General features: G+C 40.3%; 1 protein-coding gene across 3 annotated transcripts in view; it reads left to right on the top strand.

Annotated features, from left to right (window-relative positions):
- The first annotated feature begins 164 nt into the window (after positions 1-164).
- WFS1 (wolframin ER transmembrane glycoprotein) overlaps positions 165-10,313 on the top strand; it is a 32,349-nt gene continuing 22,200 nt past the window's right edge. Inside the window, exons 1-2 of one of the 3 annotated variants that reach the window (XM_066185430.1) lie at positions 165-263; positions 2,090-2,281. In XM_066185430.1, coding sequence (XP_066041527.1) covers positions 2,095-2,281 — 187 coding nt within the window. In that variant the 5' untranslated portion in view covers positions 165-263; positions 2,090-2,094. Of the gene's footprint in view, positions 264-384; positions 588-775; positions 810-2,089; positions 2,282-10,313 lie in introns of those variants that run through there. The other 2 variants (XM_066185431.1, XM_066185429.1) reach the window with 2 other exon arrangements.

Here is a 10,313-nt window from a genome sequence, read left to right as displayed (position 1 = left end):
GGCCCTGCGCGGCCGCCGCCGCCGCCGCCTCCTGCCGCCGGCCCCGCCCGGCCCCGGCGCGGCCTCGCCGGAGCCCTCCCCAGAGCGGAGGGCGGAGAGTGGCAGCGGAGAGGGGAGGGGGCCGCGGCCGATGGGCGGGGCAGCGCCGCCCCCCAGGGCCGCGGGTTGCCGGCGGAGCCCCAGTCGGCGTCCGGCCGCCTCCGGAGCCGCGGCGAGGTTCGTCATCGGCGGTGTGCGGCGCTGACTTCGCCCGGCCGGGCTCGGTGAGCGTCTGGGGCGGGACCCCGCGCAGGACGGCCCGAGCTGCCGGCCCCTTCGCGCCCCCGCTGGGGCTCCCTGGCCTTACGGAGGGGCAGGGCCGCGCGGGCACGTTCGGACCTCGCGGGCGGCGAGGCCGAGCGAACTCCGGTGCTCCCGACGGGGAGCGGCTGGCGGCGGTGGGTGCGGAGTCAGCGCCGCGGGTACGGAGGAGTCACCGCCCGCTGGCTTGTGAGCAGCCCGGAGGAAAAGTTGGTGGTGCCCTTTGTAGGACGAGCGCAGAGTGACTGGTGGGACGGGAATGTTTTTGCGAGCTGGCTGACAGCGAGGTGAGCTCCTGCTCACGGCTGTGCTGGGGAGGCGCCGGTGCTGCCCGTTCTGGAAGGAGCCGGACCCGTCCGTGCCGCGCATCCCCCGCGGGCGCCTCGGGCGCGGCCTGGCTGCGCTCGCCGTCCCTCTTACAAAGCGCTAAGGTCAAGTTAAAACTGGAGGCGCAGTAACTTTTGTGATTGTATAGTGGTTAAAAATACTCATGCTGGTTTACCGGGAAGGTATTTTAATCTCTGTGTTTTCCGAGGACTGTGTGAAGGTTGAACTAAAGTGTTGGTTTATTTATAACTTGATGTAGAAACATAATACAGAAACGCATTTACTTATATGTCAGTAAAATATTTTCTGGTTTAGAGAAGCTTAGTTTTGGCAGCCGAGTTGTCAAATTACAAGTAATATGTTCGGCTGTGGTGACATTGCTAGTACTCTGTCGTGATTTTAGCGTCCTTTGAGTGGAAAAAGTTGTTGGTTAACTGTTGCCTGTGGTTTTGGCTGTGGTACTTTCATCTTTACAAGGACATCTTCAGGTCGGTATTCTGAACTAATTCCGTATTTATACAGAATTAAAAATGCTGTTTATTGCCAGGAATATTCTACAATGCTCCTTGCAAATTGCAGAACTTTAGGGAAGTTGTTCTTAAGCAGCAAGAGTTACTATGTGTTATACTGTGGTAGTGCATGCATACCTTGCTACTTATGTCTTGTGGAAGCTAAACTTAAAGTAGGCATTTTTATGCAAGTTTATTTACTTATTTAGGGAACTTTTTACTACAGAGCAGAGTTCCTCTCTTATTTTCGACAGGGCTTACAGTTAAAAGGCTCTCTCATGTAAGGCCTTTGCCTCCCTGCCATGTATGAATAATTTATTTGGTTTTTTTTAATGGGACATAAAGGTATTTAAGGTAAAGCTTGTTTTGAATCGTGGGTATTTAAGTTGGTAGTGTCTGAAAGCAGCATCCTTGGTGGTGTTCCTCCTCTGATTTCCCAGGCTGAGTTCTACATCTCCTCTTCCTTTGCCTTCTTATCATTATTGTCTTTCTCTCTCTCCTGATGAGGTGATGACAGTTAACCAGGCCTTTGATATGAAATGAATTTTTCTTTTATTGTAGACTTGTCCATAGAAAGTTAGGGGCTAGTCTTTATTTCTAGAATGTATAAGCAGAACATTAAATTCAAAGAAGAAATTTATATGCAGCGTTTACAGGATTGATTAGTAGTTTTAGCATTTGTTTACACTTGAAACCCAGTTCTTGTTAGTTAGGAAAAAAAGCAGTCACTGTTCTGGCACAATGCTGTATATATGGTCAGACTCAGCTGTAGGTGCTTGTACTTGGAATTACTGAAGAATGTATAAATCTTGAAGATGCTTTCAGCCTTCTTGCCGTTTTCTAGGCTTTTTGTTTACCTAATTATACAAATACATTCAGATTTCAAATCTTTATTCAGTTTAGCATTGTAACACTGCTTTCTGATAATCAATCATTCTTTTCTTCTTTGACAGCGAAAATGAATTCAGATCCTGATCCCACCTCAAGTCCCTCTCACCCCCAGCAGCATCTTGGAAGGTCCCAGCTCAATGCTGCTCCTGTGGACCATGGTGAGAACAGTCAGAGACCTGGAACATCTTCAGCAGATTCTGCAACTTTGTCAGTTCCCGGCTACTCCCGTAGCAGGGAGAAAACAGAAAAAAAGGGTAAGTATGAAAGCAATTCTTATGCAAAATCAGCTTACATTAAGCATTGGGAGATTATTTTGTGTATAATGTATTCTAAATTCTGTTTAAAGACACTGTAAAGTAGGAAAATAAATTTCTCCTATTTCTCTTAACCTGTTGTTGTGGAAGAGTCTTTTCTACTTCACCTTCCTTGGTGCCTATTTTCGAGTTTTCCTATCTAATTTTTCAGGTTTGTACAAAACAATAGGAAAGAACTTTATTTGAAAAATTGGCAGGGAGATTTAATTAAATTTAGCATAATAATGTTTCCGTTTAATTTCTTTATTTGGCTTGAACACATGCGATAACTATAGCTTTAATATACTCTAAGATAATACTGTAATGTAGACTGAGGGAATAATAAACTGGTACATTAAGCCAAAATTGAAGTTAATGTTAGCAGTTAGATAAGAATTTGGATTTACAGTCATGATACACCATGAAAGGCAGAATGATGATGTTCTTTTCCCCCACTTGCTGTGAAACCATTGAATTTCAAACCTTGTGGATACTGATGGGATGCAAGAAAATTCTTGTGCGAGTTGAAGAACGAAAAGTACCTGGTTCCTGTATTCACCTGCTGAGTTCCAGTTTCAATTCAGTTTGTAATCTAAGACTTGTGCAAGATGGTCTTGTGCTCAAGGTCTAGCAAATCTCCTGCTCTTTAACTTTATTTAAAATTGGACTTTTGATTGTGAAACTGCTTATGTATATGCCCTTATATTCACAAATATGAGTCTCTGTATTAAAGATAATAAGGCTATCCAAGAGTTTAAAATTATTAAATGTGACTATCTGTGTGGCACATGCCAGATGCAGCTGAGCTCTGCCCATAGTTCAGGCCAATATTATGGTCTGATATTTGTCAGCAAATCTATTGTTTGCACCTAATTCAAAACTGACTGTTGGAACCTCCTGGGTTCCCTGTTCACAATGAAGGAGAATTTTTTTGGATACCTGAATTTCTATCATGCTTCAGTCTTCAGTACCAATTTTGTCATCTAGCCCACCTGTAAAAGAATTGAGAGGTTATGGAGATTTGACGCTTCTAACGTTACCTACATGATTGCTCATTTAGAGTCAGTGCTCACAGATACGTTTTCTTTCTTTGTTTTCCAGTTTCTTAGTATGCTTCAACAGGGAAAGAATAGTAACTATGATAGGATTATGGTATGAAGTTATATTGGCGTTAGTTATACTATGATTTGAAATAGCAATACATAAGTTTCTGTTGTTGGTACCTGAGTTCATGCAAGATTCTGGAAATCAACACAAGCTATTTAGTGGCATTTTGCACGTAGGTTCTGTCAGATCTTTTCTAGCTAATTTGTAGGTTTTCTTACAAAAATTTCCTACACAAATGTTGGACTTGTAAAATCACATTGATTTTTATCTTAGTTCTCTTTACAGTCTTGTGTATTTGCTAATGATCCCTACCTATGCAGCACTGTATTAGAGATGCTGCTTATTTGTGCTCCTATAAAAGAGGGCTTTTGAGCACTGATGTGTTTCTCCTTTTCAGTTGTGACGCATTCCTGATTGCTTTAAATCTCTTCCCATTAAAATATTATGGGTGCCTGTGTCACTGTCATTGCCCTTCCCATGCTCTTCTTAATATGTGCAAGTATTTTACACAGCAGAATGAGCTACCATTGCCATAGTGTCTTGCTGGAGTCTCTAAAACCAAAGATTTTAGTGGATTTAGATAGAAAATGTCTTCAACAACATATAATGTAGTATTTTCTTCTATGGGTATTTTAGAGTTACGCCATTTATCATAGTGCAAACAGTTTCTAGAACTGAAAACTTTATTAAAAGAAAGGAAGTTCTGGTCATCAGAACTTAAAAATGGGCATTTTAGTAGGACTTTAGAAAGAAGTGCAAATAAAAATACAAATTCAAAGATGTACATATGAAAACAAGTACAAAAGAAACTGATATGTCAAACAGAAAATTGTCACTTCAGAAATTCTCAAAATATTTGAACTGACAGAGAAGGTGTTCCTTGGAATCACTAGAGCCCTTAATGATAAATAACATTCAGGTTTCTCACAGATCTAGGAAAAGTGAAGGATTTGAACTCTCAGCCAGGGCATGTTGGGGTTTGGTTGTATGAAAGGAAGTATGCTCCGGACCAGTGGTTCTGGGAAGGGCTGCTCTGACTTCTTTCTTGGAAGATTAGGAAGTCAGGTAATTTTCAATAGTCACTATGATCATGACTAACTCAGAGTTACAGAGAAGAGGACAGAAAAGACCAGCACACTGATATACAGAAAGCTGTCTCAAATCTTACTAAATTTGTAGAACACTCCTCTTTAATGATGACGTAAATATCTTCCTCAAATATAAGTTGCTATTACAAATTGAAGTTTGTATAATTTTTAATAAATCAGCTGTGATTTCTGTTTGAGAAGGGGACATGTACTGTGTATATCTCAACTATCTGGAAAGGCAGTTTCAGCTCAGGACAATCTACCACAAGCCCATGTGCCCTTCCCCCACAGAAGGTCGCTGGTATCCTGGGCTGCAATGATTGAAACATTGCCCAACAGGTGGAAGGAGATCCTTCCCCTCCAGTCAGCATTGGAGTGCTTCACCCAGTTCTGGACTACACAGTACACGAGAGACATTGAGAGAGTTCAGCAAAGGGACACAGAGGTGATGAGTGAGCTGCAGCTCATTCATCCCCTGTGGGAGACAGCTGAGAGAGCTGGGGCTGTTCAGCCTGGGGGAGAGAAGGCTCAGGGGAGATCTGTCAGTGTGAATGAATAGCAGAAGGTAGGGTGCAAAAGACGTAGCTGCAATCTTGCCAGTAGTCCCCAGCACAAGGACCAGAGGCAGCTGGTGCAAACAGGAGATCTCTTTGACCATCAGTAAACACTTTTTTATTTGTCCTGTGAGGGTGACTGAGCACTGGCACAGGTTGTCCAGAGAGGTGGTGGAGTCTGCATCCTTTGAGATACTCAAAAGTCATGTGGACACGGTCCTAAGCAGCCAACTTAGGTGGACCTGCATGAGCAGAGGGGTTGGAAGAGGTGACGTCCAGCGGTCCTTGCTAACCTCAACCATTTTACTAATTATTCTTGACACCAAGACTAATTATTCTTGACATTTATTCTTGTCATATTCTTGACACCATATCTGTGTTTCTGGTCTGTGCTTTTTCTTCCAGTTTTTGTTAATATACACTGTGTTTAAGGCTACAGCATCAAAATGAATGTTAAGTAATTTGTTTCCTGGGAGCACACATCACATCATCTAGTCCTGCAGTCATTATCCAAATCTTGTGGTGTAATTCAGCAAATTAATGAATGCCTTGGATCTGACTCAGTAAAGCACTTAAACACACATCTCCTCAGCAGCACAGGTACTTCCTTTGGATCAAACTCTTACACTGCCATTTTTTTCCTTAGCAATATTTCAGTCTCTATTCTGCTAATGTACCATTAGGTAGTGTTTATGTTATTCTTCGAATAATTTCTTTCACAGTGGGAGGTAACAGTGCTTTGAGAATTTATTGAGCAAATTGAATCTGGATATAATGAAAAAAATATTCAATCATTAGGATAATTTACTGATAGAGGTTTTGTTGTGTTAAAAAAGAAAAGGAGGGCATTCCTATTTCTACCCAAAACTCTTGTTTTCTGTTTATGTATGGCTTTGGTTTTCCATTCCTTGTGTATGTAGGAATGGAGCAAATGTCAATCCATCAGCTTTCAGGTTTAAAAGTAAATGAGAAAACAAATGGTTACTCTTTCAAGGATGTTCATGGACAGGGAGCTTACTAGTGAGCAAAGCATATACACTACTAATTAGGGCTCCTGAAATTTTAAAGCCATGGAGTCATCAGTATCCATGTAAGCAAATTACAGGAGAGTTCATGTGTAGCAGGGAAGACCAGTGTCTGCTTGCTAGTGAGATCTTTTGAAACAGACTAAGACTCTAATCTCATAAAACACTTTTATGCCTCTCAGGTGCACAGGCCCCTCAGTTCTGGTCCAGGTGTTTCATTTAATTCAAAACCCCTTTCTGATTTCTATGTTTCATCCACTTTGTAGGATCTCCTTCCTTCAGATACAGCCTTAAAGCAGTGTGAAAAGACAGAGCTTGGATGACAGCTCTGGTGCTCCCAACACCAAATTCTCCAAGTAGGCTTCAAAACATCATTCTTGCTAGAGAAACAATTTCCTCTACTTACAGGGCAGGGCTAGGAAAAAAGCACTTTCAACGTGGTGACTTAGTCAGCATGTGAGTATCTGTAGTACTGCTGCTACTAATGTTTTTTTGAAAGAGGTGCCTGAGTCTGCAGTCAAGGTAAGTGCCCTGTATTGCTGAGTTAGAAAGTAGATCTGTGTGTCCCAGGAGATATTTTGATTCAGATGAAAGGAAAGCAGAATGGAGAGAAACTTTTCACAGTACAGTAGTGATCAGATACTTGACTGTGATGTCTGGATTCAAATAACTGATTCTATTCAGCCACAGGGATAACTTGAACCAGATGACTCTTAACCCAGGTGAACATTTATTGTGCTGCAGGTTATCTGGAAGAGTTACCATTTCTTGTAATGCTTAAGTACGTTCAAGCATGTAAAGTGTCTTTCTTAAAAATTGACTATCTGCCAGTCAGCAGGTAGAGGAGGTCATGCTGGAGAATGGAGAAACTGGGAAGAAGATGGTAATTTTTTTTATGTGTATGAGACAGATTATTACTGGTTTGTTGCATCATCCTTGAACATTTGCTAGCCAATAAGGTTGGAAAGGAGAAATTGCAAAGCTAAGTTGCAGTAAAGAAAGGTCTCTTTGGTTAAGGAACTAGTTGGGGTTTTTGTCCATGGTTTTGCTGTAATCTCTGGTTCTAGAATTGAGAACACATGGGAAGGTGTTTATACAGAGAGATTTGCAGACAGAAATCAATTTCTTATATTTTGTTTGTAGATACCCAGAGTTCTGTGCGTACTTAGGTATGAGACTTTTTTGTATCTCTAGGAAGAAAATTACTTTGTTAATTGACTGACTTCAGATTTATAAATAGTAAAAAATCTTTTAAACAGTTTACAGTGCATTGCAACAATTTACAACGGCGTGTCTCCAAGACATTTCTAAATGATAGCTAACAAAGAGGGAACCTTTCTAATTTACAAAAATTTCCAAAGTGTTACCCTCTTCTACTTAAGGTTGCGAAGAACCTTTGCTTCAAAGCTCTGTTTTTGCACTTCTATGTCTTTACTTTTTGGCAGTTAGCTAGTACAGACTAACTCTTGAGGCAAAGTGAAATGTTTGTGCAAAGCTTGGAGAAATCTCAGAAAAACCTTTGATTATTTGAAGGGGAAGATTATGCCTTGACATATTAATTACTTAATAATTTATCTGTCAGTTTATTAATGCCCCTTCAAACTTTACCTTTAAATACTCAGGCTCCTAACAAGTTCATTTGCCAGGCATTGCTGTGGGAGAGAAAGGATTCTATCCAAACAAAAGTTAATGACTGTATTTTCTGATAAAATTTTGGGACATCATCATTGTTGGTACAGAACAATGGAAATGTGTTTTTTCGTGTCTGCTGCTACTGTCATTAACATACGGGTATTTTTACCCTAGATGGGAGGAGGATTGAGCACCCATTTATTTGAGGAAACAATCTCCATCTTTCCCTCTACCACCACTTGAAATACATAAATGGGTTTTTTGGCTGATAACAAAGATACTGTAATTGCTATCAATTTTTTACATTCACATGATGAACCAGGTTATGGAGGGTGCCCTAGCTCAGTCTTCATCCATTATTTTCCAGGTGGATCAATTTCCTAATCTGTTTATGATAACAAAATTTCTGGCATAGTCCCAGGTTGCTCGAAGAAAGGAGGGTAGAAAGGGAAGAGCTATGCTCAGATTAGTGAATTATGTAATGAAATGGGAGTGGCCCTATAAGTTCTTTGGTGCAAAGGACTTGACATTCCTTTTGTGCAAATTTGAAAATTTAACTAGTGGTTGGAATCTTTCAATTCAGTTTCCTTCAGAAGAGATCCAGTATGTATGTTCCACTGTGCTAACAAATCCTTGTTACAATACAATAATCAAGGAGAGACTTGGAGCCGTTGTGTTGCTGGAGGGCCCTTTGCAGCACACCCCTACTTCATTTTGAAAGTCAGAAGGTGAGACTGGGAACAGTAAACTGGGAAGTAAAGCTAATCCGTTGAAAAGGTAATTATTAGTAGTGCTTACTTAAGCCACTGGATTTGTGGATTTGCTAAAAAGTTGGAGTGTTCCTTTTTAAGGGCCCCTCTTTTGACAGCAAATGAACTGCTGGAGTGTCAATGTGGTGAAGTGCTCAAACTGCAGAATTGCTGGAATTCCATGTGCATTGTGCAGGTTGTTATGATAACTTTCCATCTGCACCTACAAAAATATGTGGGCTTGGTGAGCACTATGATCTCAACTTCTCACATTGCTTTTCATTGCTTTCTCCTTTCTATTTTTGGTGGAAAGGGTGAATATTGATGATTATCAACTAAGAAATGACAAAATGTTAATTTATTTTTAACTCTATAGTTTTGGAACTGCAGATTTATGTTAGATTTATCCCAGCTCATCCATAAAGGATTCAATCAGAGATGTCTGCATAGAAAAAGCAGCAGGACTGGCATTAGTTAAATGTAAGATTATTTTAGTGACTTTAAAAGGTCATTGTACAGTAGTAGCTATGCTAGAAAAATAGAGATTTGAAGAAAGGTTTTTCATCCAGTTTTAAATTTATAGTCTATAATATTACTCATTTTTTTTATTGCTCTCCTGACAATTTATGTTCATTTTGTGGGGATGCAGAAGTTGCTCCCATTTTAATTTAATGCTATTTGATGACTTGTAATTGTGGTGTGACTATGACCATATCTACAGATTCATTGCTCCTCCCAGAGAAAGTAGAGTTGAGTCCTAGACTTGAACAGCTCTGTAAACAAATGTTATTCCCTTCTCTCCCATCACTGTTATCACTTTTTAAAATAGAATGCCTGCCAAAGTATGGTTGTAAAAGAGCTCTGAATTGTTCTTGGGACAAGTAGGACCATCTTAAGATCTGACCATGGAGGGTAAAGGCATAAAAGAAATACATGCAATGTACTCTTAATTTTACCAAGCCCTTACTATGCAGTTAAGAGTTCAGGAGGCTTCTGAATGGATGAAAATATTCAGCACTCATGGATGAGCAGCTAAGCATCTGAAGTTACTAAAACCTTTTTTCAAATCGTTGATGTTTGTTGAGCAAAGTTTTTCTTCTTCTCTTCCAGTCTGTTCCTCTATGTCATTGTATTTGATATGTACAAATCATGTTTATGACGTGCCAGTTGATGCCAGCTTTTAAGTGGAATGTCAGTCTTTCCAGAAACTTTACTCCTACGTAGTTACTGCACACAATACCGCTGAGCTGTTGGAACTTGTGGAAAGTAATCAGGAGGATTTCTCTAGAGACTCAGACTGGCCCTCCTGCATACTGAAAGCTCAACAGTACAATCCAGTGGCACAAAAAAACTGCTAGAACTTGCATTTATTATTACAAAAATTTACAGATCAACATTTTCTACAAGTACATATTTTGCCTGTGGATGAATGAAAGAGATCTGACATCTTTCACTTAGGAGATGAGCTTACACAGCATCCTCTAACAAAAGAGATTATTTTTGTTTTGCAATGATTGTGTATGCCTTTACTCCTAAGGGTGTCTAGATTCTAGAAAGGTTGTTTCATAATGAAAATAAAATCTGCAATAAAAAGCTGTATGCTGTTCCCTGAAATGGTTGAATTTGATTTATTTATTATTGTACCAGATTTGTGCTTACAAAAAGAACTTTTCCTGCATAAAATCCAGTGTAACACTATCAGAATTTCCACCATGCATTTCCAAAAGGAACTGGACATATTATATAGGATGTGACTCCAAAAGAAATACCTTCTAGGCAGATACTGCACAAAATGTGGTGCTCTATCGATTTTGGTTTATATCCACAGGGAGGCACCC

Source organism: Chamaea fasciata, unplaced genomic scaffold, assembly GCF_029207755.1.
Source record: "Chamaea fasciata isolate MVZ Bird 193981 ecotype frontalis unplaced genomic scaffold, bChaFas1.0.hap1 SCAF_6, whole genome shotgun sequence".
NCBI lineage: Eukaryota > Metazoa > Chordata > Aves > Passeriformes > Sylviidae > Chamaea > Chamaea fasciata.
Note: the sequence above shows the minus strand (reverse complement) of the source record. Positions and strands in the feature narration are given on the sequence as shown.